Raw genomic sequence first — 26,016 nt, 5'->3', positions numbered from 1 at the left:
GGTAGAGACAGGACAACTGGCTGGCCTGGAGCCTTCCACCTAGCCTGGATGCCCCGGGGAACCGATGGGAGGGAAGCAGCCTAGCCCTGAGGGACTAGAAGGCTGAGCTGAGCTGCCAGTTGGCTTGATTCCCCAGGGCCCTTTTACTTCCTCTTGCTCCTGCCCTCTGGCTGCATAGCAACCTGCTTTCATTGTCTATGGCTAGCCGTATGGAGGAGGCATGGTCTGGACACATGTGTTCATAACAGAGTCCAGTTCTAGGATTCTTGGCCCCGTTAGAACCAGGGGACTCAGAGAGTTGGGGGTGGGGGGAGGAAGTGTGACTAGATTCCTTTCCCAGAAGGTGATGCTTTTGCTTCGCCCAACAGCTAATGCCCCCAGGGGGCTGTGCTAAGCCTGGCTGCCTGGCTTCAGGGACAGTCTGGTCCCCTCAGTGCAGCCTCTTGCAGCAGCTTCCTCCTTGTTCCAGGAGGGTGGCTTGGAGTGGGAGCTCCTCCACCCCACTCAGCCTTCCAGCTCGGTTTTGATCTCAGGAAGGGAAAGCCCCAGCCCTGCTTTTGAAGCGGCAGCCTGCTTCGCTCCTCTCTTCTCTCCTTCCCGCAGGCACTCCTGTTACAGTGCTGCCTCTCGCTGGCTCCTTCTGCTGCTGCTCTGTCCTCCCGCTGATTGGGAAGAAAGTGCCCCAGTGGGGTGATGGGGGTCTGGAACTCTTAAAGGAGCAGCTTTCTTTCTCTTGGAAATTTATTCACCTAGCATGTTATTTTTCCCACCCACCCCCTGTCTTTCCCCAATCGATATGATCAGATGAGAACATGAATCAGATACAAAGTGACCATAGTCACAATTAAATGCTAATTATAGATGCTCTGGTTTTCCTCCAAGGATTTTTAAGCAGATCAAGCTGGAGTCCAGGCGACAGTCATTATTAGGCGACAATCATTATTAGCAATCAAATCCAATTCGAGGATCATTGACTGAGAGCATAAAGGTTGGGATTTGAGCGAGGCACTTCCTGTTGCTTCAGTGACTCAGAGTAGGGCTGAGGGCTGGAACCCCGGCACTCAGCCAGGTGGGGAGATCATTAGAAAATGCTGCCACCAGTTTTGCTCTTTCATGTCAGAATTTTAACCGAGTAGTCAGACATAGGCAACTGGAAATACAGCCCGCCCAGGGCTATCCATGGGTGGATGTGAGGTCACTCATTTTGCTAACAACACCATCTGAGCCAAACCTTTGTGGATGTTAGAGTAGCAGAATCTTAGTGACTTGACCATGCACCCTCCCTCCGCCATGCACAGCATGTGAGAGATGGTGTTTCTAGTAGTGCCTATGAGCCCCCGAAACTCAGATTGTCCAGTCAGCCACTGCTGGGACTCCCACTGTCACCTTGACTGCATTCAGTGCTAAACCAGATCTCAAAGGTCTCCTGCTGAAAACGCCAGATCTTGAGCAGATCCCCACCCTGGGGGTCTCAGTTGCAGTGTAATGCAAGAGTCCGGTCATCCGGATGAGTCTGAAAGCTGAGGTCCTGGAGGGTCTGACTGAAACAGAAGGGACTCCAGAGCAGCGGGGGGGGGGGGGGTGGTGGGGGCAGAGGACAGGGCCTCTGGTCTCCTTCTGCTGATGGGGCAAGGACCCCCGAAGAGTCTCGCTCCCAGTTCCCCCGTGAGTCCCCAAGAAAGCGGGGTGGCCCTTTGCTCTTCTTCCCAGACTCGTCCTCAGAGGCAAGACTGGGGCAGGAAGTAGACCCATGAAGCGATTGGGCCCTCCCGGGTTTCCCATGCCTAACCCTTTCCCATCAGGACCCAGGAGATCCTCTCCTGCAGCGCACCAACCCGTCCTAGCCCACCAGCGGCGGCTGGAGGCTGGAGGGAGTGCGGACACACAGCTGCGGACAGGGCCAGAGTCCAGCAAGAGGCGCGCATACATACGGCTTGGGGCGGCCGGGCAAGTCTGCCCTTAGGGTCTTTTCCATTTCCTCTGCCCCGTGGTGTCCCCTGGCTTTCCAGCACCCCAACTCCTGAACCCCGACGGCTAGCTGCTGAGAGTTGCCCGCTGCCCATCCTTGCGGACCTACTGGGTGTGCGTCACGGCCCGGCCGAGCACGGACCCTCAGCACGACGGGCCCAAAGTGAAGGTGACCGCCACCCCGTGCCCGGTCCCCAGTGCTGTGCGCCGCTGTTCCCAGGGCCGCCGGGCCCGCCAAAGTTTGCTACACTGCCGGTTGGAGGTGGGCTGTCGGCAGGGGGGCGGGCGCGCCCCCCTCCCGGCCAGGGCCGGTAGCCACCCCAGCAGTTGGGGGGCACTCTTTCCCGGCTCCCCAAAGTGGGCGTGGGAGCGGGGGTGGGGGGGTCCCGTGCCCGACGTCCCCACGCCCGAGCACCCCCCCCCCCGCACCCCGCCTCCCCGGTACCCCATCCCGGGTCCCCTCCGGGCGTTCCCATCGCCCCCGCACCCCGCCCGATCTCGCAGCTGATTTTGACAGAGGGGGGGTCCCGGGCGGAGCTGACGGGCGGGGGCGCCCCCGCCAGATCCGGGGCCGAGCGCGTGCGGCTCGGTGTCGCGGCTCGGGGCCGCCCAGGCTCCGCCCCCCGCGAGCGCGAGTGTGTGATGCTGCCGCGGCCGCCGCCTGTGCCGCCCGTGCCGCCCGTGCCGCCGCCCGGGTCCCCCGCGCCGCCGCCCCCGCCGCCCGCGCGCCAGCCCCCGCCGAGCCAGCGGCCCCGAGCGGGCGGCCGGGCCGTGGGAGCCTCTCGCCGCCGATGCGGCCCGGGCACTTCTAGCCGCGCCGGGCCCCGCCAGCCCGCCGCGCCGCCCCGGAGCCGCCGCCGCCAGCCACCGACGCCCGCCCCGCGCCGCCGCGCCGCCGCGATGGATCTATTCGACTTTTTCCGGGACTGGGACTTGGAGCAGCAGTGGTAGGTGTCGCGGCGGCGCCCGGTTTGTCCCCGCCTTTGTTAAGAGGCTCCCCGATCGCCCTCCCGCCGCCTCTCGGGCCACCCCCTGCCGCCACCGCGGCCACTCGGCCCGCACCGGCTCGGGGCTGGTGTGTGTGTCTGTGTGTGTGTTGGGGGGGAGGTGCGCCCCCCCGGGAGATCCCACGGCCCGGGACGGCGTCGCCGGCGGCCACTTGGGCGTCCAAGGAGTCGCATTGCCGCCTCGGCGGGTCCCGTGCCGTCCGGGGGTGGGTGGGGGGGCGCGAGCCGCGCGACCTCCGCGGGGATCCGGTGCCCCACGAAGGCGAAGGCGGGCCGGGACGCCGTTCCCTCGCCCCCGGATGCCGCGCATCCCCCACGCCTCAACTTTCCAGGTGCCCGGTCCCCGCTGATCGGCGGCGGCCAGGTGCCGCCAGACGCGCCCGTTCCCCCGGCCACCCCGCCTCGCACCCGCTCGGCGCGAGTTCTCGGCACTCGGGCTCCGAGCCGCGGCTCCGAGGGGCCAACCGCGCGCGGGGACACTGAGTCCCGGCCGACTTCGGTGTTGGGCTTTGCGGTTTTTCCAGTCCGAGGGTGCCGAAGCGGGGCGCCCCGACGTGAGAGCACAGTTAACTACCGCGGGAACCGTGTGGGCACCCCGCTGGCCGACAGCGGCGGGCTCGGGCCAGCGATGCCCAGTTTGCAGTCAAAGCCTTAGCGAGTGCTTCCTCCAGGACCCCAAACTGGGTCCCGATAGAGGTTTCAGAATCACGCTACGGAGGTAACAGGAGAGCCGGGAAGTTCTCTGAACATCACTCTCGTAGTGCTCCGCGCGCCGGCATAAATACCCAGATATAAACTTAAAAAAAAGCACGCAACTTTGCTTTCTGCTCCGGACATTATGACAGTGAATTCATGCTAACATTTTTAGAGAGCTGCCCAGGGCACCGGCATGGAGAATTACAGCGGTGGGGAGGGCGGGGCGGTAGCGACTTAGAATTGCACTCTCCGTTAGTGCCCTTTTAAATGTAGTTAGAACAATCTCACAGTACCAACTGATAGTGCAAAATCTTTTGCAATTTAAACTACGAGCAGCCGTTGGCTATGAACGCTGTGTATTTTTACAAGGATTTCCCTGCTGGTGCGATATTTTAGGCAATTTCCTTCTTTAGAAAAGGGTCATATGCTTAGCCAATAGTTTCATTATGTCAATCATGACTCCTTTAGCTGAAAATCCAAGATAATTAGAACTTAAATGCATTTCATTTTACAGCAATTCCGGGTAAATCCTGGAAGCCACAAATTGCACCGTATCAGTATTAATCTGTAAGAATCCCCCCCCCCCCACATACACACACTTTGGTTTTGTTACCGTGAATGGTTTTATTAGCTCGACGGAAAAACATCATTAATAGCCACACTTTATGATTCAAAAGATCACAATAAAATCGCTGCTCAGTGAAATATTATACCGCTGTATACCGCCTTCACTAATTTATTTTGCACACAACTGATACGTGCAGCATTGCTCTTTGCATCCAATTTGCCTAATATATTGTGTGAGTAACATCATTAATTTAGTTTACGTTGCTAGAATTGATTCTGTGGGTGGAATTCATATGCTACACATAGGCAAGTTATCAGGTTTTAGAAAAATATTTAATCTGTTATCTTAATTTCAACTTCATCTCAGACACATGCAGTTGCATACTGAAAAGGGATGGGATCTTCTAGATTTGATTTCTTCCTTCAGAAAGGTGCTACCTGCTTCTTTTCAGGTAGCGCTTTTATTCCTCTTCACGAAAAGGCAAAATCTCTTTTCCTCCTGATCCCTCACCACGCCACATCAGTTGCGACGCATGTGGACTTAGACACGCCGGGGCTGTTATGAGACACAGCAGTGAATTAGTATAACATGCCTGAGTAAATCCGCCTGCCTTCTTCCTTCTGTGCACATGTTGCGGGAAAATGTGTCCTTCTTACTCTTTTCTTGCAAAGGGACAAGCTTTCTGACACATCTGTGTTTGTAAACATTTGTAATGTGCTTGTGCTTCTGTGTTTTTGTACACCCGTCCAGAGTAAAGGATCAGAAATATTACAATAGTGGATGAACTCAAAGGCGTTGAGGCATCTTGAGTGGAAAGCTGTACCTTTCCAAACTCTCTTTGGACTTGCAGAATAGGCCGCTTATACATACATTCATTTGAGGATTACTTGCCTGATGGGAGTAAGTAGCCATGTAGATTGATGACCTCTACTGCCTGCCCTTTGGACCTGCCCTGCCAGGTCCAAAGAAGAAAGGGTGTCAGCAAAGTTATGAATCTCATTTCCATTGAATTTATTCTTCACATTTCCTTATATAACTGGAAGTTCAGAGCTATCTCAACTGCAATCCTAGATGGCTTGCAATTAATGATTTGGGTCAATAATTGACCTGCAAAAATGGCTCATATCCCTAGACTTAACATTCACAGGTATATGTGGTCTTTGCAAACACTTGACGCTGGGCAACAAAACGTCTCTAGCCGTGACTGATAAGCACACGCATTTGTCAGGCTGAATGTGAATGGCAAGGCAAAGGGCATGAATGACGGCCGCAGTGCGGGTACGTGGTGTGTCTCGGAGTGCCCCATGCCTTCCAGAACATAGCCCTGAATTTCTCAAATGGTCAGAGTATCTTAATGGGCTATGCTCTGGACTCGATTAAAGGGCCAAAGCTCAAGTTCTCCGAGATTCCTGGATGAATGAGCAATGTTCACCTGAGTCTGAATTTAATATGAAACATTCTGTGAAAGAAGAGGAAGGTGCAGATGCCTGTCTGCATGCGCCAAAGTACCACTTGCTGCTGAAAAAAAAGAAAGAAAAAATATAAGGGGGAAAATCAAATTCTATTATTTAAATCATTCCAGACACTTGTCTCTGGTAAGTCAGTAAATGAATTCTCGAGGTGTCTGGGGACCATGAAGGCTAGATTTGGACGTGTTTGCCCATGATGGGGGAGGGGTGCTATTAATCCCTGTCCTAGGAGGGAGGACAATTAGAATCTGTCTAAAGTGAGCACCTTTCACACTTGGGAGAGTCCCCGCCCCTGCCCCAGTCTTGGTCAGTAATTGCTGAGGCAGGCCAAGATTCTTTGAGGGAATGCTTATCTTTCTTTTGCTTTTTGAAAAAGGAGAGAAATGAAAGGACAGATGATTCAGAAAGGCATATTCTTTATAATAGAACATGGAATGAATCTCCAATCTTCTATCAGACAGAAATCAACAACAAAATTACTAGCAAAAAAAAAAGAAAAAATAGAAAGTAGTGTGACTAGGAAACCGCCGGGAAAGTAACATCAAAAATGTGAAAAAGCCCAGTAAAAATTGTAGTTAATTCTAGGTGAGCCAGGGCTGGCTAGAAGGATAGCAGCAATTGTTTGTCGATTTTATGTGATGTCTCACCAGTAGCCTAATTAGAGGCAAGCTTGCAAAGGGGCAGTTATGCAGGAAGGGATTTAAAGTCACTAAACTGTTAAATAAATTGTACATTCAAAGGTCTGTGTGGAACCGTTAAGGCTGGGGAGTGCCCATGTGCCGACCAGGCTTCTGGAGAAGGCAGTACCCTGGAGCCCCCAGACGCCCCCATTTCCCCTCTCTGGGCTGCTGGGGCTCTTTTCAGACATAAGTGAGCAGTTTCCACTTCCGCCCAGACACAGGCTGTCTCCCTGCTCTTCATCCACCCACTGTTCTGATGTCTCCAGACTCTCCAGTAAAGAGGGACGGGGCTGCCGCTCCATGGGAAGGTTGGGCGGGGGTGAGGGGAAGCTAGAACAGAGCCTTCACCTACCTGGGCCCTAAGGATGCAGAGGGGAGCAGCTGGATCCAGCATGGGCTAAGGCCTCCAGGCTGTCAGGTTTATCATTCTTGGCCTCCATGTTTTATCTCCCCCGTCCATTCCATGGACAGGGGCCTAGCTATGGGCTATTTTCCTGGATACTAGGTACTGTCCCTGTTCTCCGGTGGGAGTCTACCTTTTTTCAGGCAACTGTGTAGATTTGACTTCCTGCGGGGAAAAGATGAGGAGACACACAGGAGGTGAAATTAGCTCGTGATCAGGACTCCTTTGCACCCTTATCTGCTTCCAAGAATAACTGCATTCTTAGTAATTCTGGAAAGGCATATTTATTAGACAAGAAAGAAAATGATATCATATTAGAAATCAGTTTAATGATACATGAATTGTTTTGCTAATGATTCAGTCAAGCATTTAACAACTTTAAAATATACAAATCAAGATTGAAAATGACTCCTTCAAAAATGAATCTGTCATTATAGACATAAACGAGATTCCAAACATTTAAGCATTTTGTAGATAGATAAAAATTACTTTGTATTTAAACATGCCAATTATTGTTGAACAGAAGTGGCTTTAATGTGGCGATCTTTTATTTCATGTCAATTATTCTTAGTTAAGACTCTTTCTTGCACACACAATGTGCATATCTTTAACATTACTTCAAATCCATAAAAGTCCAATAAAATGGCCATTTCTGGAACAGTCTTGAAACCACAGCTCTATGAGCTTATAGATGCATGTTGTATTGAAGAGCTAGAATCCAGTGTAGACTTGATTGTATAGCTTGTCATATGTAGACAAAACAGTTGGCACAGTAATTTTAATTTCCAGTTTTAATTTTGCCTTTCTTTTCTAATTGCTATGGGATGAAGAAAGAGAAATGTAACAATCTTGTGTACTGATAATGGAAAGAAATGTACTGCTGATTAAACAAATCAAGACCACAATTTGGAGAAACATTTTTGTGCTGTGTGTGTATGTGTGTATGTGTGGGAGAGAGAGAGAGAGTTCTGCATGATAGAAGAAATATTGTCATCATTGTTACTATTATTGAAGTTTACCCCAAGCTGTGACTAAATGCTTTAGATACTCAATCTCACTCAATCCTTCAGAGAACTTTGTGACATAGACCCTGTGATGAGCGAAGAAGTCACAGAATCATGAGCTATACAGTGACGCAAGCCAGACTCCAGTCTAGATGGAGCTGACCTCAGAACCTGGGCCATTATCACCAGGCATTCTGAGTCTTTCCAACATGTGGGATGCTTTTCCAGATGTCATATCACTCTGGCTTTACATGAGAATATCTAGGTGTTAGTCTCATTTTACAGATGAGCAAATAGCTCCAGTTGATGTTGTGTGGTTCGCCTTTTGGAAGTAAACCTAGGGTGCAGGGGGGAAGTTGGAGTACTTGGGCACACTGGTGATCAGTGGTGTTGGAATTATGTCCATGAGGAAGCACTTGTCACAGTACTGTAAACCATAAAATCTCAATCAATAAGAAACCATCTTGAAAAAGAAGTTGACCTAGTTAAAAATACATCTACAAATTTCCAGTTCAGCTATATTTTTTTATTGATTTTGAGCCACATCTGGCAGTGCTCATTCATCACTCCTCGTGGTGCTTGGGGGATCTTAGGTGGACCAAGGATCAAACCCAGTTGGCCATGTGTGAGGCAAATGCCCTGCCTTTTGCACTATCTCATCGGCCCCTCAGTTCAGCTGTCTTTCCATAAACATTATTGCCTATTTTTACTGCTACCATGTGGGTATGAGCATTTAGCTATTACTGAAACTAATGGATTGGATTGTGTTTATTATACTTGTGTTTAAAAAAATCTGCAGAATTACCATGTAATCAGCCAGCCATGGTACTCTTTATTCTTTTAATTAAAAAAGTACAATTTCTGTATTGGTAAACTCTCTTAGCACTTCTTTTATAGATGTCACTGTAGTGAAAACATGTGATGACATAAAACAAAATTAACAACCTTGAGAACTATCCACTTGCATTTGAACCCCCCAATTTGTAGAGTTGATACTTGAACATAAAAAAGGTCATGGTCCACCTCTAGTTGATTGGAAGCCTAAAAACTGGCAGAGGAGGAGGTGGTACATTGCTTTTCAAATGTTTGTAATTTACTATATCTACTATTTGATTAGATTCTCACCATAATCTACTAGGTTTCTCAGGAATGCTATTAGTAGCTGCATTTTGTAGAAGTGATAACTGAGTTCAGAGAAATGAAGTGAGTGGCTTAAGTTACGTAATAAGCGGATGGGTCTTAGTTGATTTTAGCTTTTAAAAAACTGATCATCACTGTTCGTTCCACTTTTTTGTCTATTTGAATAGTCATGTGGCTTCTTTAGGATGGTGTGTCGCTCTCTTACCTCATCTTGTACAGTGACTTTCCCAGTACAGGTGCTCAATCAACATCTGTGATTGATGTTAGAACCCCATCAGTTCAAAGGCGTCCCGTACAAGTGCACATGCGTTTCAAAGATAGTTGCTCAGTGAATCCTTGTAAAAATGTTGGCCCTCGGCATTTGAGTAGAGTTTGTGATTTTTTGAAGGTCTCTTAGTCAGTCTGGGCATTTTGTCAGAAAAAGAAATTGGAAAACATATGGCTACAAAAGAAGATTAATAGGAACAAGTAAAATTAGAATTCATTTTCTTTATGGATACTAGTTAATCATAGAGTTTCAGTGAATGTGAAGACATGTTTAGAACAGAGAAAAATGTTTAAGACATAGGCATAGAGGAGTTAACAGACTGGCATTGTGTCTCTAACTGTAAGGGGAATGTTAAGGAAGAATGTGTCACAAAATCTGAAGAAGAATTGAGTGATTGGAGGGTTGGGATTCCTCAAGCTTTCGTTTAGGTGCAGCCTTTATGACTTGTATTTCGTCTGAGAAGGCTGTTTTTCTACTTAACTATAGCAGATCCATGTCATAAATTATCATGACTGTTAAACAAAGGTTCAGCACTGGGGTCCGCTAATGTAAAACTTTTATGTTGCATTTTAATGAAATTTTATATGCATGTTCAAAGCAAGGCACACTTTATATCGTGGAGAGGGTGATGCTCAGAATTTTTGAATTTATTTTAAAGTAAATCTCTTCGATGACCTTAGCTGCTAACATCCACCTACTTACTGAGCTGAGAAAAATTATCTGAGTGCTTAAAATAAAATGGCATGATTTAAAGCAGAGCTGACAATTGCACTCCGGTTAGAATCTGATTTTGATTATGGATTGCTTAGTTTCTGCAGTGCTATTTTATGTATACCTGTGCATATACCTGTGTGTTTTGTTTCATTTAGAAAGAAAGTCTCCCAGTGATTTACAGTAATCTTTGATCTTTTTCATCAATTGTCAGGTGATGGCATATAAAGGCATTAGCACCATACATTGAGAAATAAGCTAAAGGAACAGGCTTTATTTTCATGGCAAACTTAAAATCATTCATCTATTTATTCATTTCAGTTTTTCTCTTGCTGGGGAAAAGGAAAAGAAACAACAAATTGCTTCCATCCATAAAGACCATAAAGAATGGTCTGTTTTCTTAGATTTCTAGATGATAATTCTTTGAGGCATTGACCATTTTCAGTGACATTCAGATCTCAGTTGCGTATACTGTTCACTTAAAACCATATTCCAGGAGTTCAAATTTTGTGTTTTATAGACAGAATATTTCCTGAAGGTCATATTGGATTGGCTTGTATATATGAATATATATATGTATATATATATATGCGAAGCCAATCTACACACACAATAACACAATAAAGTGTTCTTATTCTTACAGTAGTGTGGAAATCATGCTCTTGGCTTTACCAACCATTAGAAGAACTTTCCTAGGTCTCGATGTCATCTTGGTTTTTGGATGTCTCATCTGTTTTGAGCCAACGAAGCAAGCAGAAAGAATGTGTTCTGAGGTCATTTTAACCTCTGACTGTTGCAATATGTACACGATGACCTAACTATCTGGTGAACAATGAAAAATGCAATCACATAGGCTTTATTTGTCCCTGCAGGATGTCAGTCAACTAATTTTTAAATAAATTAATTTTCCAAAGGGACTGGTTGTTTTCATGCCAGGTCGGCACAGCCACAGTAACTAAATTAAATTTGAGCTTGATGGATGTTTCCGATGAAGTGCCACGAATCATGGAGAGGTCTCATCAATTAGCCATTATTTATTTGCTTGCAAAATGCTTGGCACTGGTGCGTAGACATTAATCAACTCCTTGAACCCAGTATTTCAAGGCTGGAGGGCTCGTCTGGATCATGTGATCCAAATTCTTCATTGTACAGATGAGGAGGCTGAGGCTGAGGCAGAGAAAAGCACTCGCCCAGGGATGGATAGCCTAAGAGAGACAATGCTGGGTTGGGTGATCTTGCGTATTAGCTGATGTTTGTCAACTCTGTCAAGAAAGGTATTCATTGTGCACCTACTTCATGCACAGTTTTAGTGAGAGAAGGAAATAGTATAAATGATAACTGCTGGCTTCGATGGCTTGACTTTGGACTGTAGAATGAGATTTGGGGAAATTGTATGTATATGTATTGAAGTAAAATTGGAATTCAGGTAGCAAAGTGGGAGAGGCAAAATAAATGAACGTGAACTATACTAGGAGAAATAATCCTCATAAAAGCCCACAAAATACTTTTTGTTCTATTAGTGTAGTCCAGATTTAAGTAGAAAGCCTGAGATTTAGATTGTTTAGAAGACCAGGAGCAGTCAAGTCAACATTTATTCAAGAACAATTTTGAACCTTGAGTGACCTGGTTGGATGTAAGTCATATTCGTCACAAGGTTATGTTTTTGTGGCAGAATTAGGGTACTCCCATGAACACTGACCACCATTCACACAAGGACATTTACAGAAATCTTCACAAGTATTTCGACTGTCTGAGTTATGGAAATATTGATGCAAATGTTCTTCAAAGAAATACCAAACAAAAGTTTGTTTTCCTGAATCCGTTGAAACAAATGTGTGCGAATTGGCTAATTGTTGGCAAAATAGTTATTTTTCTAAGAAAATGTCTACTGAGGCTCTTGAGTCCAAACTAAATATATCCCTAAGTTTATTATCACTTTTTCAAAAAACAAATCATTAATTAATTTTTCCTGGAACAAATTTCTGCTGCATTTATTTTTTTTTCTAAAACATGAGTTGGTGCCTTTGTGCCACTAAAAATCCTGCTTACATCTTTGTGATTAGTTGTTTGGCCACCAAATGATTCTTTGATTGTCTGATCTTTCAGACACCAAATTTAGCTATTAGAGGCTACTAGCTGCAACACTGCCTCCCATGCCCTCCCAAACTCACGCACTCCTGAGCTATCAGACTCAGTGTCCCTAGTCTCTGCTCTCCTCTCACCTGGAGCATATTCCTAATATACCTTCATTTTTGTGGGATGAGAACATATCTTCTATTTCTATATCCCTAGTCTGGTCTAGAGTGCTTGCCTGATCTTCTTCCAAAACAACATTGTTCATATATTCAGTTCATCCAGGCACTTCACTGGGTCTCAAAAAAGTCAAATAGGGGCTGAAGCAATCGCACAGCGGGTAGGGCATTTGACTTGCACGCGGTCAACCCAGGTTCGATTCCCAGCATCCCATATAGTCCTCTGAGGACCTCCAGGGGTAGGTTCCTGAGTGCAGAGCCAGGAGTAACCCATGTACATCATTGGCTGTGACCCAAAAAACAAAAAAAAATAGTCAAATATCGATGCAAAACCATAGTAAGAAGTTACAGTCATAATAGTTTAAAAAGTGAAAACAGTAGAGCTAATATTTGCCATGGAACAGGCTCTGATTTGCACTCTCCACTTTCTACATTTCACAAAGTGTGGAAACTGGGACAAGCAGGTTCAGGGACTTGCCCTTGGTCACATGGATAGTGTATTGCAGAGCTGAAATTTAAATACACGTGCATGTGAATCCTTAGTCACTATGCTAATAGTATTCCATGATAATGGTGCCCTGGGTGAGGCATGCAGTAGTGGCAAGTCCTTCATGTAGTGGACTGGGCTGATGAAAGTATTGTTCCTCACTGCTTTTGGCATTTGTTTTTGGTATATGAGTTTAAGTTCATAGCCAGGAATGGCCTGATATTTACTTGAACAAAAGAGATGGGGCTATGCTTGTCTTTGTAGTAAGCACCAGGTTCGGGGTGAGGCGAAGTTGCATTGGTCTATGAACTGACTTAATTCAATCTGGAGAAGAACGTGAGCTCAATGAAGATGGAGATTTGCTTATTTATTGCATTTACTGCTACATCTACAGTGCTTAATTACTTTTGTTGCACAAATGAACAGATGCTATATAGAAACCTGCACAACAATCTTTTCAAGTGAGAGTTTGAGGTGCAAGAATGATGTCGAAGGGAAGACCCAAAGCCATAATGGTCAGTCAGGTAGGTATAGGAAGGTGTGTTCCTTTACTTTAATTAGAAATGTTCTGGAAACAACTTATTAAAATCTGTATTGAATGTTGTTAAATTTCTATGGGGAATTTTTTTCTTGAGGATAGTAATATCTCCCATCCAGTCCTTCTTAGCTTTGTGGTTTTACATTTCTACATACAGCATTTGGACTGGAGCAATAGCACAGCAGGTTGGGCGTTTGCCTTGCATACGACTGACCCAGGTTTGATCCCTCCGTCCCTCTTGGAGAGCCAGGCAAACTACTGAGATTATCCTGCCCACATGTCAGAGCCTGGCAAGTAACCTGTGGCGTATTAGATATGCCCAAAACAGTAACAACAAGTCTTACAATGGAGACGTTACTGGTGCCTGCTTGAGCAAATCAATGAACAACAGGACTACAGTGCTATGATAGTGCTGCAGTGCTATTCACAAGTCATGCATTTGCTTTTCACAAGTCATACCCACATTTAGTGTGTGAATAACGTGAGGGTAATTGTGCTGACTGCAAAAATGGTATCTATTTACCATTGATAGATTGAGATTTTCGTTTACTACAGAAAATGGGGAAGAACACTTTTCTCTGCACTCTTAAAGCATTAGCTCCTCTCAGACTTTTTTGGAGAAGGATACTTTGTTGTTTGATTATAGTAGTTCCTAGACTGCAGGGAGGCTAATCTAGGATTTGGGTTCCGCTCACATATATTTTCAGATGGAACACTTTTCTATTTATGCCACTGGAAGATTAAGATTGCATTTTACCCCTAGTATGTGTAGAAAAGTTTCCACATGTGTTGATTTTTTTTTGGTCTGGAGTCACACCAAGCAATACGCAGGGTTTATTCCTGAATCTGTGCTCAGAGGTCACTTCAAGCAGTTCTCAAAAGATCATAGATGATGCCATAAATTGAATTAGAGAAGGCCTCATGCAAGGCAAGAACCTCACCCCCTGCCCTAAATTTCTGGCCCAGTATGCTGATTTTTAAGATCTCTGTGAATCAATGCATTACTCAGGGTAGTAAGAGGCAACTATTATATCACATACCACCTCACTGAACAGACAGCGCCTCCAGACTGAGGTGTTTTTTTTACCCCTACCTTCACAGTCTGATGTCAGTTCTGTGCAAGCAGAACCTAATCTAGAATTTGATGGGTAATTAAAATGTATTTAAGATCGTTTTGAGAAAGCTCTTAATACATTAGTTTGTTTTCACAGTGCAAAATTAAGGGCAAAACTGTAGGTCAAGGGAGTGAAAGAGAGAAGGTGACGAAGAAATCTAAGATATTGGGTGGCAGGAAAATACTCAGGCAGTAAAACTGATCAGACATTTGGCATGTCTGTGGAGTGGAGAGTGTCAGTCTTTAATAAATCTGGTCAGAAGTGAATCATGTATGTGTTAAACATAGAGGACAAACTCGAGCTGTGATGGACCTTTGCAAAGCAATTAGTGCTCAAATATTCATTGGATACTGTTGTAATTCTATGATTGGATTGTCCAACTTGTCACAATTTTGGTCATTTGGTTTTGAAGTCCTACAGAAGTTTAAGCATTAAAAGTGCACAGACATACAGCCTGCCAGTGGCAAAGCTTATCATCAAGAATGATGAAGACCGTAATTGTTGGATTCGAATTAACATCTTACCTAGGAATTATAATGAAATGCCAATACACAATCCAGTGCTATTGAAAAATGACACTAGTGGTGCACTTCTACTATACAGGCCTTTGTAAACAGTCATCGATGTTCATATACTTTGAACAAAAAATAGAAGTTTGATAGCCCTATTTCTAGAGGCGTGAAAGTTAAAGTGAATTCTAAATGTAGATTAGTAGCAAATGGTGACAGCCAAGCCAGTATTACCTCAGTTGATTAATTTATAAGGATACTGGTCAATGATTTTAACCAACAGCTATGCAGTGGAGAATCCTAATGGGATCTGTCTGTTAAAATTACATAAAGTAGGGCATTTGATTTATTTCATAGTTTCTCAAAGCTCCATTTTAACTTCATACAAATAATGCATTAGTCACTCGGGATAAATGACACATTGAATAAAGTTGTAATTTTGTCTGCTTCTCATAATGTGATTTAGCACAGATTTTTATCTGGCTTCATACTTTATTCCTATCTGAAGCCATGATACAGAGTGGAATCCTAGGAACTTCTTGTTCTTATCTCATCAGGTGATACTGGACCATGTAGGCTCTCTAGATATGTAAGCAAGACTCTGCTTTTTGGGTTGCTTCAGAACCACCATAGCTATGGGAAGGCACTGTTGGCAGCATTTATAGACGTTGCCCGCCCACCTCCAATACATGACTAGCCGAAAGACTCTATTTTTGAGATTGATTACATCCTCACATAGGAAAGATGAATTATTATTAAATCAATTTATTTTATTTTATTTTTATTATTAATATCCTTTTCCCTTAATTTTTAATTGAAACACAGTGATATACACATTTATAAAGTTCTTCACGATTGAATTTCAGTCATACAATGTTCCAACACCACTCCCTTCACCAGTTTACTTTTCCTACCAGCAATGGTCCCAGTTTCCCACATCCCACCGCCTGCTACTATGGCAGATACTTTTCTTCTCTCTCTCTCTCTCACTCTCTCTCTCTCTTTCGCTTTCCTTTTGGGCCTTATGGTTTGCAATATAGACAATGAAAGGTTATCAGGTATATCCCTTTACCTGTGCCCTTCACCCCACACACACTCTTGTGGCAAGCTTCCAACCATTGACCTGTCCTCCTGGCTCCTGTTTACCCTCACTATGTGTGTGTGTGTGCATGTGTGTGTTTTTACAGTCATTCTATACCTGTCACGCTCCTTCTGTCTCATTTCACTCTACATGGTACTCTCTATGTCCATCCATTTATAAGCAAATTTGGTGACTTCATTCTTCGTTACAGCTGTGTACTATTCCATTGTGTAGATGTACAATAATTTCTTTATCTAGTCATCTGTTCTTGGGCACTCAGATTGTTTCCAGAATCTAACTATCGTTAATAGTGCTGCAATGAACATTGAGGTTCAGATGACTTTTCTGCTGTGTGTTTTGGGGCACCCAGGGTTTATTCCCAGAAGTGGTATTGCTGGGTCAAATGGGAGCTCAATTTATGAAATAAATGTAGCACCATCACTGAAGTTCACTAAAATGGGTTGAAATGTGGAAGAGTACCATGTTTTGTCTCAGATTCCAAGGCCAGACCATCATCTTCCATCAGACCTCCTCCCTTTGACCTTGCAGGCAGCTCACTTCTTCCCACGTTAGCAGATCCCCGAATGCTACAGTGGCTGCTCCCGGGGAGTATGTCCCTCTTTGACTCACAGGGTCACTTCAGATCTACATTCAGAGTCAGCCCCGAACCACTTTTCGCACTCCGTGCTCTCTGATCATCGCAATTGCTGTCTTTCATTAGCTTCATTGCCTTAAAGGAAGGTAGGAAGGGGGAATTAGAGCACATGAAAATCTCTGAAATCCGTTCGGCCTGCAATTGCATACTTAACTGAGAAAGGGAGGAAGTTTGCAACTCCTGGCTGCCGGGAAATATGCGGCATTTTGTTTTTAAGATGTAACAAACATGATTAGTAGAAAGTTTATAGAATGTCACAGACATCGACTAACTTTAAAAATGAAGGTAAATGATGAAGTATGGAGTAAGTTTCCTTAAATTGAACATAATCATAAAAATTCAAGGGAAAGCAATATATTCTGCAAAATTTATGAGGTTTTTGGGGGGAGAGTTTGCAGATCTTGACAACCCCCCTAGTACATCTGGCCTGGCACATTCCTGTTTATAATGAGAACCTTATGGGGTGCTGGGCCTTGGTTTTCTTAGGCAAGGCCTCCTCCCCAGGGGTATCATAAATGATATGCAAGTTGGAAACTTCATGGCTCATGGCATTTCTCAGAGACGTTTGAGTTAAGCTGCCTCTCCCCGCTACAGGGACAGAAGTTGGGAAGAATCTCCTCATAAATCTTCATTGAGCTTTAACTAATGACTTTTTTGCTCTTGTTCATGGGAATTAGCGAATGGAAGACATACTGACTGGATGTGCCTACATGCCTTCACAGACTCAACCCACATGGAGTTAGCGTGACTTTGATTATGTCATAAGCACATGTTCCTTTACCATCCACAACTAGAAAAGTGCAGAGGTGTACATACCAGTAAGGGAAAGTGAAATACACAGAAATCAGGGAAGAAGAAGACATGTAATGCTTAAGTTTGGGGCACTTTTTCTTGGCATTTTCTTAGGTCTTGGCTATACTTCCCTACCTCCTTATTGCCCCACCCCCAAGGCTGGGAAAGTTGGGAATAGGCACCACCCTCATTTGTGAGTTTTCCCTGACACTGTAGGATATCGGAGTGGGAAGTCATTCCTGCAATGAGCCTTTCTGAATTCATGTTTGCTCAAACAGAGCCGTAGAACCATCAGTTGCATTTCCCTGCCATGCTGAATGGGCCCACATGATATTGCTCCTTACAGGTGCTATTCCTCCCCTGGGAAATCAGAGACTCAGGGATCAGCAGGAATTCAGCAACTAATGGGAAAAGATTGGTTTACTTCTAGTTACACAGCCTTTGGCTCTATTCTGCATTTCTGATGTTTATTCTTATGGACCGTGTAGGAGATAATGTTTTATTCTTGGTCTCATTGTATTTTGAGAAGTGACTCCATGGCATTCTCCTCACTGTCCTTTTTCATTGTCTTCGTTTTAATCACTTTTGTTCCATCCGATCAATTTTCAGACTTGTTTTCCCTGAATCAGTGACCCAGGATCTGTACAGAAGTCTGTTGAAAGGGGCAACCAATACTGCTTTCTGGGAGTCATTTAATTTCTCTGAAAGACTCTGCCTGCTTTAGGACAGACATATTTTTTAAAGGTTGTAGTGAAGAAAGTAGCCTATCCTCCCTGAGTGAGAAAGTTGGACCAAATGAATCATTTATAAAAGAAAACTAAACACTTTTTAACCTTTGGAAGGGGTAATAGATGAATTGTGCAGTTTCATCAGTAGGTTAACAAAAGGTGGGGGAGTTATTTTGAGGACAGAAGCCTTTAATATCTTGCAAGATGTTGTGATATATTTCAAGTTTCAGGTCCCACACTGTTGCGGCTAATGGAGATTTATGCCCCATCAATTGTAAAATTCCAGGAAGGCATCTTGAATTTAAGTTGACGAATTATTAGACCTTCATTTTCAATGCAATGGAAAGGCGCGGGAAATTGTAACTGCTTTGGCAAATGAAGGCCCACTTGTTTGTATTTCTAGAGTTGGACAGTAAGTCTGGGTTTTCCTAAGTAGGCAGTGCACGGTGACACTTTTTCAGCTGCAGCTTGCATACTGTGCACCCCTCCATTCCGTATTAGCAGACCAATGAAGGCTCCCCATGAACTATAACTGTAATCTCTCATTTAAAACCTGAAGTATAAGTCATCAAAGCAATAAAAATACAAAAGAAATATGATCAATTTTCATGAATCAATATGAACTAATTTTATGGGTGTGGAGCAAAAATGATATATGGAGATGATATGGTTTGTTTCATCTGCAATGCAGGATCATGAAGAGAGAGAAAATCCATCTAGGTCCAGCAGCTGTGTGGTACAAAATTTTTCAGGACCTTCAGGAGGTCCTGAGCAGGCCTAGTGGACAATGCTAAAACCCTTTCTTCAAACTCCCTTGACGATAAAAGGGGGCTTGGGTGGCAGAGTGGGGGTGAAGGAAGATTAAAGTACTTTGTCTAGCAACAAATTCCTTTCTATCTGGGTGGATCCAATGTAAATTTCATTATGTGCCAGAAAACGGTCTCTCTGGACCTTCCAGCCCTGAGCGATGTAGTCCTGCTCTGGAGAACACACACAATAAGGACGGATTTTTCTACCCATGTCAGCCCTCAGTGTGTCAGAAGACTGCTCCCCGAACCCTATCAGGGTACTAGGTATACAAGGTTCTTATTTTTCAAGGTAGTACTTGAATGGAGAGACTCCCGAAGAGCAATGATATTCCGTTTAGTATGTCTTCTCCTTTATTTGACAGTTTGGGATCCACTGAGGGTCACAGGCTAACGAACAAGAAGTTTTCCAGAGGGAATCAGAGAAAAATGTGAAGTCCTGTGGCCACCTGGAAAACGCTTCTCTCTCTCTCTGGGAACATATTGATCTCTCCTTAGGAGATGACTGCTAGCTCCTATATGTTGGCCACCACTGCACATGAGGCACACTTCTGTGAACACATCAACGCTAACTCTGTGAAACCTTCTTCGAGTAGCCCTGTGAGGTGGGAAACAGGCTTATTGCTTCCACTTGAACCACGAGAAAATGGAGTCCCAGAGAAGTCAATTCACTTAGGATCGCAAAAATTGGCTAGGAGTGATAGTACAGTGGGTAGGGCACTTGCCTTGCACACAGCTGACCCGGGCTCGATTCTTGGCATCCCACATGGTTCCTGAGTTTCACTAAACTCAGGAGTCACTCCTGAGTTTAGAGCCAGATGTAAGACCTGAGCACTGCCAGATGTGGCCCAGAAACAAAACTTAAAAAATCATGGTGATGGGCAAATAGCAGAGCTGGGATTTGAACCCAGGCACTGTGCAATAAAAGATTACTGTGCAATACCCTAGTGTCTAGGAGATGAGTGTTGAATTGTTGTTCTGCATTGGCCACCTATCAGTAAGCTGCTACCTCGATGGTTTGTCTCTTTCTTTGACTGTGAGCTTCGTTCTGCAACGTGAGGTTGGATCTCAATATGGTACATTCTGACATTATACACTTTCCTCATAGTTTCTGCTTCAGCCTGGCTTTGTGAGAAGTGAAACCTTGTTTCTGCAGAAGAATGCAGTGTATATTCATTCATTCTTCAATGTCAAATATTCTGGCCAAGGCTGGGGATAGAGCGGCTAAGGCAAAAAAAAATGACTCCTACAGCGAGACCATTAAATGCTTAAAATGGGAGGCAGAATGGGCAAAAATTCCATGATGCCCAAGGTTATATCTGAAGATCATTTCAATTGTCAGGGATTTTAGTATATTTTAAAATGACATAAAAATGAATTTTTTTTCCAATGAATCCTATATGGAGATGATGTGTGGCAGATTATTTGCTTTCTTTGTGGCTGAACTTATGCAGCCTTAACAAATTTCTTCAGTGTCTTCTACTTATCCTTTCTACCTGTTTCCTGGTGATATCTGAAGTCAAACTCTAGGCAATATAACAGGTCCACATGTGATACTGCAGCCTTTCCTTCAACATTCACCAACCCCCTTCCTGTACATCTATTGATGAATTGGTAGAAGCCCCTATTCACTCTCATTGTCATGGCTATTGATGAATAGTTTGCTGTTGTTATTTTGTATCATTTGTATCACTTGTCTTCCCACTGATTTTCGATTTGCTCGAGCAGTCCCCAGTAACGTCTCCATTTGTCCCTGTCACGTGCTAGTGTAGCCCAATGATATCTGCTTGCTCCAGGAACAGGAAGAGCCTCAAACCGTTCATTCAGGGTTTTGACGAAGAAGTCTGACCAACTCATTGGTGTGCAGCCACACGGTCTTCTGATGTTCGTGGAATCCAGTCAGTAACAGCTCTAGTCCAGTGGTCGTCTCTGAATCAAATTACAGTTCCGGCCCATCTGATTTTTGATGTCTTGGCAAACGAGACAGCGTCCCTGATTCTTGACCATCGACGGAGGTCGGAACTCCGGATTCCTTCTCTCACTTGAGTGAGATGTGATACTCCTAGCATAGCTCTTTCAATTCCTCTTTGGGAGACCTGAATAGCGTTCTCATCCTGTTTGTGTAGGGCCCACCTCTCTGAGGCGTATGTTATGCAGGAAAAATGGTGGAATCGAAAAGATGTGCCTGGAGTCGGAGGTTCTTCATCCTCTTAATCACTTCTTCGGTGCTCGTGAAAGCATTCCACGCCTCTCACTTCCTCCTGCGCAGTTCTAGCACCAAGTCGTTCCTCATGTTGACTTCTGGTCCCAGGTACACATATGTACGCTATGTGTTGTTATTTTAGATATTTTTTTTTATTTTAGAATCCAGACTAGAGTCTTACCTTGATTAGAGGGAGTAGCCTATTAAGGAAACTTTAGACCCCCCTTTTTTTGCAGCCCACATTGTAAGGTGAGGGATTACTCTCTACTCAGGGATCACTCCTGCTGGGTCTTGGGTGGGGTGGGAGACAGTGACAGAGATCAAACTCAGGTCTTTCAAGGCAAGTGTCTTCCCCCGTTCTATTCTCTCCAGCCCCCAAATTCCCTGTTGTCTTGTTCTGGTCTTGGCAATGCCTTATGGCATATGGATTTTATTAATAACACCGAGCAGAGACAAGCTGTTTTCTACCCAAGTGCCGCCCTGCCCATCACTGGGAGGTGACAGATGACAGCCTTTGTGTTGACAAGTTTACTGTACTTAGTTGGGCAGTGGTCTGTTTTATTTATGATGCTTAGTAGGCACGGTCGCTCTTTTGCGAGAGACAGTGCGAATGACTATGGCGCCTTTACTGACCATCAGAAGGGCCCTTTAGAAACCCAGGTCTGTGCTGTTGTGCCTGGAGCAATGACATCACATATCCCTGAGCTTGGGTGGGAAGATGAAAGAGTGGGTTGCAGTGTTCTCATCCTTTCCACTGAGTGCTAGGTGCTCTATTAATGTAAAGAAATGGAGTAGGCAGGTGTTGAATTTAGGCTAAGACTGGCCGGCCCTCAGCAACAGTACCGGGGATTCCAGCAGTAGATAGAAGTTGATTTAGATGACCCCAGGATGTTTCAACTGCTTAGTTTTTATGATGCTTTGAAATCGCTTAGGAGAAAAGCTGCAGTATAAGGCATCGGCTGTGGATCTCAAGCTTGAAATTGTCAGAAAATAATGTTCCTACCAAATTACATTAAGTTCACTTGAAAATTTAGAAATATATGGCTCATGATACTTTGCTTGATGGTCGACAGAGGAATGTGAAAGGGAGAGTCAGAAGAAGATTATTGCAGCATCAAACACAACCATGAAAATAGCCCCTGAACTCCAAACTTTCAAAACAAATTAAGAAATTTAAAGGTTTGGGAATCATTTATGAGCTCAACAAATGGAGCCTATTAATTACTATTGCCTCCTATTGGCATTTTAATGGACCGTTATATAAATAGAGGCAGGATAGCTAGTCTCGTTCTCCCAAACTTCCTCCTTTTTGCATTTCTGACAGTGCAGGGTTTATACTCCATTTGGTTGTGGCTCTGCTTCTTAGAGCAATGGACTAACTATCCTCTCCCCCGCACCGCCGCTAGGAGTGAGATGGTAACATCCTTACAATCGAGCATGTGTGTTTATCTCCCTCTTCTCCACTTGCTTTATGTGTGTTATCAAAATAAAGCCTAAGCATCTTTTTCTTTTTATTTATAACATCATGGAATAAACACAAAATCTTTAAACACATTCTTACTGAAATCAATTTCTAGTTCACTTTTGTTTTCCTTTTTGCATATGTCTCCCTCCTATCTAGACATAGGACTGGTACAAAGTGTAATGAAAGTGCAAATTAACATATATTCATGCACATATATTTACAGCCGATAGAAAGGGACTATTCAGAGAAGAATTTCAGCTGTTCTTGAGCTCAAACCATGGCTGTCACATTGGTTATTAGCTTTAGAACGAGTCAACCTGAGACCTGAGGATAGAAGTGATGAATAATGTTTACCTGTGTGTATGTGTAAAGTGTTTGTCTCTGCACATATGGATATTTATATGCATACATGTATCCATAAACTAAAGTAGGTTCTAGGCTTTGTGAAACATGATCTCTTAAGATGTATGGTTCTGATACCCTCCCCACATCCCTCTCCATGTATACAAACAACTTTTTTTTTAAATCTGTTAGCCTTTTTTGTCTAGTTGTGGGCTGTTTTGTCTAAACAAATTATGCCATTACTTTATTTTAAACACTCTTTTTAAAGAATAAAATAATCAATGCCAGCTGCCCTAAACACTTGTGTCTTTAGAGGGGAAAACATCTTATAAAACCAGATTATATCTGAAATGCTTCAAAGAGGAACCTTTAACTGTCCAACATTTTTCGGTTGCATAAAACCCCTTAATGTCCACGATTCAGTCTGAGCCTTCCGCTATTCTAGAAGGACTTTCAAATGCTCTTGGATTCAGTGAAACCCCATGATGTATGTTGCCCCAAGCCCTTTTTTTCTCTTTAATTTTGAGACCCCCGTGTATTTGGAGGAAAATGTCATCCATATGTTTCTGATTCATTTACACTTAACTCATCAAAATGTTGTTTTGTAAGAGTCATTTGATGTTAAGAAGCTTTTGTGCACTTTACAAAAAATACATGTTGTAAAACCTTCCCTCCCCCTCCCACTTACATGAGCAAGTCTTATTTGGCCCAAGGTAAATAAACTGAGATGCCCTCTGGGTTCTAGTGTAGTTCTGAATTTCCCAGCACCCTGGGTGGTGGGCACTTGCTTCTTTCATGCTGGGTTGGCTGGACTGACGGGTCACAGAACTCTAGATTCTATTTCTCACCAGCTCAACTGCCTTGCTTCAGGACGGAATCGAACGAATTCCGAAGTAAGTTGAAACTGCATGGCAGCTGACTCCCCTTAGCCAGAGCTTTTACTGAGCCCCTCGTTGAAGAAAGACACTTATCCTAATTGATGATCTGAAATAATTGCATAAGTGGAAAAAAACTTCTGTCCTTCAGCTACAGTGTCTTTTATTCAATACTGTAGCTTTTGTAGAAATTGCAATCACTCTGCCTGGAATGACGTCACTTTCCCCCCATTTGATGAGGAAACCAATATAAAATTATGTGAAATCCTCTTGACAAATCTCTCTGATGGTTGCTTGTGGCCTGGCATTTTCCTGAAAATAAATTGTTTACAGTTACAATGACAGAACCCTCTGACAACCCTTTTCCATATCACCCACCTGATGGCCCAGAGAAGTTTGTGTGCAGAAGCCAAACAATTGAGTGGGGCATAAAGGTGGCATGCATCACCAAGGCCCACACTATCATTTGTCAGCATGGGGCCTCTTCAGCTCTGAAAAGAAATGTTGCGTAGTAACTTCCGTGGCTGTTTCCTCTTCCTTGGGCTTTGGCTGCAAGGAATGGACCTTCTGAGTCACAAACCTATGAGTCTGGAGCATGATCCTAGGTAAAATTCTAAGTTGTTGCCAATTAGCCAATCCAATAACAGTACAGAGCACCAGAGAATTGCAGATCCAGTGCAGTAATTACATTCACAGTACCTTTCAGTAGAACTCATGGACATCCACAGCCCGGAACAAACTGCTTTTGCCTTGCTCTTGCTAGATTATCCCCCTACAAATTAAGTCTATGTTCAGGAGTTAGCATATTTCATATGGAAGCATCTTGATTCTGCACACCCAGTTACCATAGATCATGAACTTCTAAGATAGCCTTAGAATCAAATCCTATTCCCTTGTATGTGTGTGTATGTGATGTGTATATAATTCCAGCCTCCAGGCTGTTTTCTTTTTTACTTTATTTTTATAGCTGTACAGGTAGAAAAGAAGATCAATCTCAGTGTTCTTTTTTACTCTTATTTGCCAGTAAATTCACTTATGCTATCAAAAGATGCCTATGTTTGACTTTACAGTATTCAGTCAGTACTTTGTTTTTTGGGCTGGAGCGATAGCACAGCGGGTAGGGCGTTTGCCTTTCACATAGCCGACCCAAGTTCGATTCCTATGCCCCTCTCGGAGAGCCCGGCAAGCTACTGAGAATATCTCATCCGCATGGCAGAGCCTGGCATGTTCCCCTTGGTGTATTCAATATGCCAAAAACAGTAACAACAAGTCTCACAATGGAGACGTTACTGGTGCATGCTTGAGCAAATCGATGAGCAACTGGATGACGCTGATACAGTGAAAGTTGTTCACAATAATTTATTACATTCAATATTCGAACACCAATCCCCCAGATAACACAAGAACCTTTGAATTTGTCCTAATGCAGAAGGTAAAGGGTATTAGGCACTTATGTTCTCAGATGGGGTCACATGGATTTGCACATAAATATTTCAGATCCTCACTGTCATTGACACTTGGTAGCAAACTCTTGTTTTGTAGTTTGTGAGGGAATTGATTCTGGGTCAAGGAAAGAGCGAGAACATTCATTCTTGATAGGAATTCTGACTGGCCCATATTTTTGGAAAAAAATATGGGAACTCCTCAAAAAACTAGAAATTGAGCCTCACGTTTGACCAAAAATTCCATTTACAGGAATATAACCCAGGGGCCCCAAAACACACTGAAGAAATGCCATCTGCACTTCTGTGTTCATTGCAGCACTATTCACAATACCCAGAATCTGGAAATAATCCGAGTGCCTAAGAACAGATGATTGGATAAAGAAAATATGGTATATCTACACAACAGAATACTATACAGCCACATGGAGATATGAAATCATGAAATTCACTTACAAGTGGATGGACATGGAGAGTATCATGCTGAGTAAAATGAGTAAGAGGGAGAGGAACAGACAGAGAATGATTGCACTCATTTGTGGGGATATAAAGCAACATAGTATGAGACTAATACGCAAGGATAGAAGAAATGGGCAGTCATTGGAAGCTTGCCACAAGTGTGTGGGGGGAGAAGACAGCTAGGATTGAGAAGGGACCACTATGACAATAATAGATGGAATGATAACTCTGGACAAGAACTGAGTTCTGAAAAGTAGGTAAAGTGATATATATATATATGTATATATATATATAAAGGTAAAGTGATATAAAGGTATATATATATACATATATATATGTGTGTGTGTGCTATA

At 43.9% G+C, this 26,016-nt stretch overlaps 1 protein-coding gene across 2 annotated transcripts in view; it reads left to right on the top strand.

Moving 5' to 3' along the window:
* Positions 1 to 2,807: 2,807 nt before the first annotated feature.
* The window catches only part of AFF2 (ALF transcription elongation factor 2), a 552,818-nt gene continuing 529,609 nt past the window's right edge, over positions 2,808 to 26,016 (top strand). For both annotated transcript variants that reach the window (XM_055122196.1, XM_055122195.1), the window contains exon 1: positions 2,808 to 2,915. In XM_055122196.1, the coding sequence (XP_054978171.1) occupies positions 2,869 to 2,915 (47 nt within the window). In that variant the 5' untranslated portion in view covers positions 2,808 to 2,868. The remainder of the gene's footprint in view (positions 2,916 to 26,016) is intronic.

This window comes from Sorex araneus, chromosome X (genome assembly GCF_027595985.1).
Source record: "Sorex araneus isolate mSorAra2 chromosome X, mSorAra2.pri, whole genome shotgun sequence".
Lineage (NCBI taxonomy): Eukaryota > Metazoa > Chordata > Mammalia > Eulipotyphla > Soricidae > Sorex > Sorex araneus.
Note: the sequence above shows the minus strand (reverse complement) of the source record. Positions and strands in the feature narration are given on the sequence as shown.